The sequence below is a fragment of the Triturus cristatus genome, chromosome 8, assembly GCF_964204655.1.
Source record: "Triturus cristatus chromosome 8, aTriCri1.1, whole genome shotgun sequence".
In the NCBI taxonomy this organism is placed as follows: Eukaryota; Metazoa; Chordata; class Amphibia; order Caudata; family Salamandridae; genus Triturus; species Triturus cristatus.
Window position 1 is genome coordinate 179,691,093 of NC_140591.1, and position 8,191 is coordinate 179,699,283.

At 45.5% G+C, this 8,191-nt stretch overlaps 2 protein-coding genes across 2 annotated transcripts in view; both read right to left on the reverse strand.

Moving 5' to 3' along the window:
• LOC146801779 (zinc finger BED domain-containing protein 5-like) overlaps positions 1 to 3,536 on the reverse strand; it is a 111,073-nt gene extending 107,537 nt beyond the window's left edge. The window contains exon 1 of the mRNA XM_085623713.1: positions 2,667 to 3,536. Within this exon, the coding sequence (XP_085479839.1) occupies positions 2,667 to 3,536 (870 nt within the window). The remainder of the gene's footprint in view (positions 1 to 2,666) is intronic.
• LOC146801780 (zinc finger BED domain-containing protein 5-like) lies at positions 3,536 to 7,361 on the reverse strand. The gene is made up of 3 exons (XM_085623714.1): positions 6,492 to 7,361; positions 6,056 to 6,350; positions 3,536 to 3,600 (listed from the first exon to the last, which is right to left on the reverse strand). Exons 1-3 carry the CDS (start codon positions 7,359 to 7,361, stop codon positions 3,536 to 3,538), a joined length of 1,230 nt encoding a protein of 409 aa, XP_085479840.1.
• Positions 7,362 to 8,191: the final 830 nt, after the last annotated feature.

Here is an 8,191-nt window from a genome sequence, read left to right on the forward strand (position 1 = left end):
TGGTGTGTGTGTAGTGTAGGGGGTCGCGCTGGGGGTAGTGTTCTTGGGTTTAGTGTGGTGCAGTGGTGTTTGGGTTGTGTAGAGGGTCACGCTGGGGGTAGTGTTTTAGGGTTTAGGGTAGTGCAATGGTGTTTGGGTAATGTAAGGGGTCATGCTGGGGGTTGTGTTTTAGGGTTTAGGGTAGTGCAGTGGTGTTTGTGTTGTGTAGGGGTTGTTTTTTAGGGTAGTGCAGTGGTGTTTGGGTAATGTAGTGGGTCATGCTGGGGATTGTGTTTTAGGGTTTAGAGTAGTGCATTGATGTTTGGGTAGTGTAGGGAGTCATGCGGGTGGTAGTGTTTTAGGGTTTAGGGTAGTGCAGTGGTGCTTGTGTAGTGTAGGGGGTCGTGCTGGTGGTAGTGTTTTAGGGTTTAGGGTAGTGCAGTGGTGTTTGTGTAGGTTAGGGGGTCGTGCTGGGGGTAGTGTTTTAGGGTTTAGGGTAGTGCAGTGGTGTTTGGGTAGTGTAGGGGGTGGTGTAGGGGGTAGTGCAGGGGTAGTGTTTTAGGGTTTAGGGTAGTGCAGTGATGTTTGGGTAGTGTAGGAGGTTGTGCTGGGGGTAGTGTTTAATGGTTTAGGGCAGTGCAGTGGTGTTTGTGTAGTGTAGGGGTTGTTTTTTAGGGTAGTGCAGTGGTGTTTGGGTAATGTAGGGGGTTATGCTAGGGATTGTGTTTTAGGGTTTAGGGTAGTGCAGTGGTGTTTGGGTAGTGTAGGGGGTCATGCTGGGTGTAGTGTTTTAGGGTTTAGGGTAGTGCAGTGGTGTTTGTTTAGTGTATGGTGTCATGCTGGGGGTAGTGTTTTAGGTTTTAGGGTAGTGCAGTGGATTTTGTGTAGTGTAGCTTGTCGTGCTGAGGGTAGTGTTTTAGGGTTTAGGATAGTGCAGTGGTGTTTGTGTAGTGTAGGGGGTCGTCTTTTAGGGTAGTGCAGTGGTATTTGGGTAGTGTAGGGGTTCATGCTGGTGGTAGTATTTTAGGGTTTAGGGTAGTGCAGTGGTGTTTGGGTAGAGTAGGGGGTCATGCTGGGTGTAGTGTTTAACGGTGTAGGGGAGTGCAGTGGTGTTTGTGTTGTGTAGGGGGTCGTGCTGGGGGTAGTGTTTTAGGGTTTAGGGTAGTGCAGTGGTATTTGTATAGTGTAGGTGTAGTGTTTTAGGGTTTAGGGTAGTGCAGTGGTGTTTGTGTAGTGTAGGGGGTCATGCTGAGGGTAGTGTTTTAGGGTTTAGGGTAGTGCAGTGGTGTTTGTGCAGTGTAGGGGGTTGTGTTTTAGGGTTTAGCGTAGTGCAGTAGTGTTTGGGTAGTGTAAGGGGTCATGCTGGGGGTAGTGTTTTTGGGTTTAGGGAAGTGCAGTTGTGTTTGGGTCATGCTGGGGGTAGTGTTTTATGGTTTAGGGCAGCGTTTTTCAACCTTTTTTGGGCAAAGGCACACTTGTTTCATGAAAAAAATCACGAGGCACACCACCATTAGAAAATATTAAAAAATTTAACTCTGTGCCTATATTGACTATATATAAAGTAATTCTCTTGAATAGGAATCAAATAAACACAAAGAAAGTATTTTATAATTACTTTATTATGAAATAGTAAGTAAACAGAAATATGAAAAATTATAAAACACTGGTCTTATTGATCAGTGCGCAACCTGGGCCTGTTTGGCTGAACACAAAGCTGATATTCTGGCTGGAATCGAAGAAAGACACACACGTAGCTCTTCGTCAACAGCTCTCAGTCTCTCTCTGTATTTAGTTTTTATAGCAATCATGCTTGAAAAGCTCATCTCACACAGATATGTAGTGGAAAATGGGAGCAATGTCAAAATAGCTTTGTTTGCCAGAAGGGGGAACTCCTTGGCAGTATCCAACCAAAAACTATCCAAAGGTAGATCAGCAAATCTTAGCTTGAAACCACGATTTTGCCTCAGTTCAGTTAGTTCCTCCTGCTCCTGTAAAGTCATGTCCTTTCCACCAACTGATGCTGAGCTATAAGGGTCCCTAACCCAGTCAAGGCATTCAGTGGAGACTGAAGAGAAATAAAATGACAACCTCTCCTCGAGAGTTTTTAAATGTTTAACTATTATCTCACACAGTGCAGCAGTGTGAACACCTTGCCATTGCTTGGTGAGTGTGAACATTTCAAGATTGCCACTTTCCACGTGTTGATGCCAGAGTTGCACCTTTGAACGGAATCCATTTATTTTATCTGTACTTGTAAGCAGGTTTTCATTTCGGCCTTGCATTCGTGTGTTCAGTTCATTCAGATGATGAAATATATCTGCCAGGTATGCCAGCCTTGCACACCACTCATCACTTGCAAGCAGCTTTGCGTAATCTGGCCTCTCATTTGTCAGAAACACTTTAAGTTCCTCCCGCAGCTCATACACACGAACCAAGACCTTGCCACGCGACAACCACCGGACCTCCGTATGAAACAGCAAGGTTTTATGCTTCGCTCCCATCTCCTCACACAAAGCTGCAAATATGCGACTTTTCAGGGGTCGTGACTTTACAAAGTTTACCATGCGCACAACATCATCCAACACATGAACTAGGTCTGCTGGTAAAGTCTTGGCTACGAGGGCCTCACGGTGTAAAAAACAATGCGTAACAATCACATCTGGATTTCTTTCCTTCACTCTGCTTACAAAGCCTTTGGTGCGCCCGACCATGGCTGCAGCTCCATCGGTGCAGACACTTGTGCAGTTTTCCCACTTAAGTCCTCCTTGTTCAAGGTATGCTGATGTGACACGAAAAATTTCTTCTCCTGTTGTTTTTTCTGGCAATGCCTTGCAAAAAAAGAAGTTTTCTCTAATTGCATCACCATCAACAAAACGCACATTGGCCAAGAGTTGAGCATGTCCACTGATATCAGTAGACTCGTCAAGTTGCAATGCAAATTTCTCACTGATACGGATCTTTTCCAAAACCACACTTTCGATGTCTGCAGACATGTCATTAATACGTCTGGAAATTGTGTTGTCTGAGAGAGGGACTTTGGCTATTTCCTTAGCTGCTTCAGGTCCGAGCATCTCCTCTACAATAGCTTTGCAGGCGGGAAGTATTAATGTCTCTGCCACAGTGTGCGACTTTTTTGACTTGGCTATAAGTTCAGCAACTTGATAGCTAGCTTTAAGAGCTCTTTCATTTACCTTTGTGGTTTTTCTCATGAAAGTTGCCTGTTTCTCCGTGTTTTCGCGCAGGCGAACAAAATAGTCCGCATTCTTGTTTTGAAGTGAAGGGTGTTTCGTTTGGAGATGGCGTTTAAGTTTGCTTGGGACCATAGCACTGTTAGCTAGCTTTTCACAACACACCACGCACAGTGGAGTTGGTTTGTTTGCATCTCCGGTGACAGTAAATCCAAATGAAATATAGCTTTCGCTATATTGCCTTGTGCCAGAGAATTTGCTTGAGCTAACCATCTTTGCTTTCTTTTGATCCCCACTCATACTTGGGCTCTCATCCGGCTCCAAATTTTGTTCAGAGTCCAGTTGTTTCCTTTTCAAAAACGTGTCCATCACTGCAGTATCTCACTGTCACTCAGTACTAGGCATACACAAGGACGCTGCACCTGCAAGTTACCTATAAAAGAAATTTAAGATTTGTATCATTCTAGTATAAGGAGCAAATTGTGACTGGATGGTTTCTCAGACTCAGAGAGCCCTTGATGCCAATTTTAAGGTTAGCACGTGCTTTAACTACAAACGTTACGTTACATATAACAGTTGTTATGTCAGTGTTCGTGCTACTGTTTCTTTCTTGGACTGGGCTTCTAATGCGACCACTCCACGCTGCTCACAGTACCCAGCCAATGAATACCTGCACTCTTACCATGGAGTCTGGCCATCTTGATCAATTCCCTGGAACCAAATCAGTGGTTTGCCAAAGTAGCTCAGTGGGTTCTGGCACAGCTGCAGACATCCTCTGGTGGCTCTGTTCCCCAGCTCATGCTGATGGGCAGCGGTTGGGGAACAGAGCTGCTTTGTACCAATGTTTGCATTATAGCAGAAAGCCTGTCCTAGGAGGATGGTGCTGTGTATCTGGCCACCTCTAGTTAGCACATGAGGATGTTGATAAATTTAACAAGCCCACATCTTGATTCTTGATGCCTGCAGGCAAGTACTTAGGTGCCATTTGTATTACGGGAAATAGTGGAGTGAGTCAAGATTTAGAGTCAGAAATTTAGGCGGTGAGTTTGTGTTCCTCAAGGGTCAATTATAGTCAGATACCAGACCCTATGTAAGATAATAGGTTTACCTGCGGCTGGTATGGTGAAGAGCAAAGGGGGGAGGTGGGTCTCACCACACTGAGGATCACAGGCACTAGAATAGATGCCATGCCGGGCACAGCAGTACATGAATGCCCGCCAAGTATAACAGAAAAGGTTGTTAACCATTCACATAATTTCTTCACATTGAATGGTAAAATAAGCAGTGATTCGTGTTTCATATCTCACCCACATGGAATTAATGCCCAGCAACTCTTTAATCCTAAATTAACCATTGGATGCTCCACTCAAGCGGCACAACAAAGTTGGTATATTGTAGAAATAAACAGGAGTTCATCCATGCTAGTAATGCCTGTCCAAAATGGAGACCCCGGAGCGGCGGCCCTTCACCACACTCTGTTACAGTTATCGGACAAACAGGCAAAACCCCTCTTGGTAATTGTAAAAACTATAACGAACAGACACCAACCCTAAAGTGACCGGCTCTTCCCTCTGTGAGAAAGGCGGCCAGCGAAATCCAGAGTTCATTCGCAGGTCAGACTAGACGTGCTCGGAGGGCTGGCTTCCCTCACATTAAACACCGCTTTCTGGAGCACGTTACCGAAAAGGAGGCCTGCGCCATGAAAGCCAAAATTAACACCCTTATTTAAGCATATAACTGCGAATAGCTGCTACGAGCATCATCCACCCCTGGCGAGAGGCATAGTATCCCTACTCACTGCTTTTATTTACAGATTAACTTGAAGTCATTGTTTCAAGCAACAAGTATACATGTAGGAAATAAAAGGGTGCCTGGAAGTTAGATAGTAAACGGACCACAACATTTTTTTTCTAATAATCTATCTACACACAATCAACTCTTGCAGGCCCACCAACACAATGAGGCGGTGCAGGTAAAACCTATTCTAAATGTAGAGAAGACTGCATAAAGCTGAAAAACACACATTATATTGAAAAGTAAGAAAGGAGTACACTGTCTAGTCCAAACAGACACGAGCGTGTACATGGAGGATTGCTAGCTACACTACAGAGTCATAAGTCCGAGAGGCGCAAAGAGAAGCGCACTGAAACACGGTGAGAAGAGACTGCACCAGACAGCCCTATAATTAAACATTAAATACCTGCGGTCTGGTCTGGATCCGGTCTCTCAGTGCCGACTCCCGCCGAGTCCTGGTCTCCGTCCGTCAGTCCTCCTGCTCCGGCCCTCCTGGTGACGCGACGTCTTCTTCTCTCCGCTGCTGCGCACACTGCGCTCGGGCGGGAAGGAAGTCGGAAAATACTGCTCTGTGATAGGTCCAGGCTGGAGTCTGGACCAATCACAGCCCGGACATCCGAGGAGCGCCAAACCCCCCCCCCCCCCCCTCCCCTATACCCAGGATACAGTTAACTTTACAGTCCGGTGCCCGCCGCCCGGCCTAGTGGGGGAAAATTAATTTTTTTTTAAAAAATTGGGAATGTTTCCATTTTTCCCACGTTTTCCCACGGCACACCAGGCAACATCTCGCGGCTCACTAGTGTGCTGCGGAACAGTGGTTGAAAAACGCTGCTGTAAAGTCATGTCCTTTCCACCAACTGATGCTGAGCTATAAGGGTCCCTAACCCAGTCAAGGCATTCAGTGGAGACTGAAGAGAAATAAAATGACAACCTCTCCTCGAGAGTTTTTAAATGTTTAACTATTATCTCACACAGTGCAGCAGTGTGAACACCTTGCCATTGCTTGGTGAGTGTGAACATTTCAAGATTGCCACTTTCCACGTGTTGATGCCAGAGTTGCACCTTTGAACGGAATCCATTTATTTTATCTGTACTTGTAAGCAGGTTTTCATTTCGGCCTTGCATTCGTGTGTTCAGTTCATTCAGATGATGAAATATATCTGCCAGGTATGCCAGCCTTGCACACCACTCATCACTTGCAAGCAGCTTTGCGTAATCTGGCCTCTCATTTGTCAGAAACACTTTAAGTTCCTCCCGCAGCTCATACACACGAACCAAGACCTTGCCACGCGACAACCACCGGACCTCCGTATGAAACAGCAAGGTTTTATGCTTCGCTCCCATCTCCTCACACAAAGCTGCAAATATGCGACTTTTCAGGGGTCGTGACTTTACAAAGTTTACCATGCGCACAACATCATCCAACACATGAACTAGGTCTGCTGGTAAAGTCTTGGCTACGAGGGCCTCACGGTGTAAAAAACAATGCGTAACAATCACATCTGGATTTCTTTCCTTCACTCTGCTTACAAAGCCTTTGGTGCGCCCGACCATGGCTGCAGCTCCATCGGTGCAGACACTTGTGCAGTTTTCCCACTTAAGTCCTCCTTGTTCAAGGTATGCTGATGTGACACGAAAAATTTCTTCTCCTGTTGTTTTTTCTGGCAATGCCTTGCAAAAAAAGAAGTTTTCTCTAATTGCATCACCATCAACAAAACGCACATTGGCCAAGAGTTGAGCATGTCCACTGATATCAGTAGACTCGTCAAGTTGCAATGCAAATTTCTCACTGATACGGATCTTTTCCAAAACCACACTTTCGATGTCTGCAGACATGTCATTAATACGTCTGGAAATTGTGTTGTCTGAGAGAGGGACTTTGGCTATTTCCTTAGCTGCTTCAGGTCCGAGCATCTCCTCTACAATAGCTTTGCAGGCGGGAAGTATTAATGTCTCTGCCACAGTGTGCGACTTTTTTGACTTGGCTATAAGTTCAGCAACTTGATAGCTAGCTTTAAGAGCTCTTTCATTTACCTTTGTGGTTTTTCTCATGAAAGTTGCCTGTTTCTCCGTGTTTTCGTGCAGGCGAACAAAATAGTCCGCATTCTTGTTTTGAAGTGAAGGGTGTTTCGTTTGGAGATGGCGTTTAAGTTTGCTTGGGACCATAGCACTGTTAGCTAGCTTTTCACCACACACCACGCACAGTGGAGTTGGTTTGTTTGCATCTCCGGTGACAGTAAATCCAAATGAAATATAGCTTTCGCTATATTGCCTTGTGCCAGAGAATTTGCTTGAGCTAACCATCTTTGCTTTCTTTTGATCCCCACTCATACTTGGGCTCTCATCCGGCTCCAAATTTTGTTCAGAGTCCAGTTGTTTCCTTTTCAAAAACGTGTCCATCACTGCAGTATCTCACTGTCACTCAGTACTAGGCATACACAAGGACGCTGCACCTGCAAGTTACCTATAAAAGAAATTTAAGATTTGTATCATTCTAGTAAAAGGAGCAAATTGTGACTGGATGGTTTCTCAGACTCAGAGAGCCCTTGATGCCAATTTTAAGGTTAGCACGTGCTTTAACTACAAACGTTACGTTACACATAACAGTTGTTATGTCAGTGTTCGTGCTACTGTTTCTTTCTTGGACTGGGCTTCTAATGCGACCACTCCACGCTGCTCACAGTACCCAGCCAATGAATACCTGCACTCTTACCATGGAGTCTGGCCATCTTGATCAATTCCCTGGAACCAAATCAGTGGTTTGCCAAAGTAGCTCAGTGGGTTCTGGCACAGCTGCAGACATCCTCTGGTGGCTCTGTTCCCCAGCTCATGCTGATGGGCAGCGGTTGGGGAACAGAGCTGCTTTGTACCAATGTTTGCATTATAGCAGAAAGCCTGTCCTAGGAGGATGGTGCTGTGTATCTGGCCACCTCTAGTTAGCACATGAGGATGTTGATAAATTTAACAAGCCCACATCTTGATTCTTGATGCCTGCAGGCAAGTACTTAGGTGCCATTTGTATTACGGGAAATAGTGGAGTGAGTCAAGATTTAGAGTCAGAAATTTAGGCGGTGAGTTTGTGTTCCTCAAGGGTCAATTATAGTCAGATACCAGACCCTATGTAAGATAATAGGTTTACCTGCGGCTGGTATGGTGAAGAGCAAAGGGGGGAGGTGGGTCTCACCACACTGAGGATCACAGGCACTAGAATAGATGCCATGCCGGGCACA

Bases quoted from the DNA above. Each gene is read 5' to 3' on its own strand.
- LOC146801780 (XM_085623714.1), bottom strand. From the start codon at position 7,361: ATGGACACGTTTTTGAAAAGGAAACAACTGGACTCTGAACAAAATTTG. The intron at 6,351-6,491 runs GTAAGCAGAGTG...AACTTTGTAAAG, and splicing joins TCGGGCGCACCAAAGGCTTT to TCACGACCCCTGAAAAGTCG. The intron at 3,601-6,055 runs GTACAGATAAAA...TTTCTTTTATAG, and splicing joins AAATGAAAACCTGCTTACAA to GTAACTTGCAGGTGCAGCGT.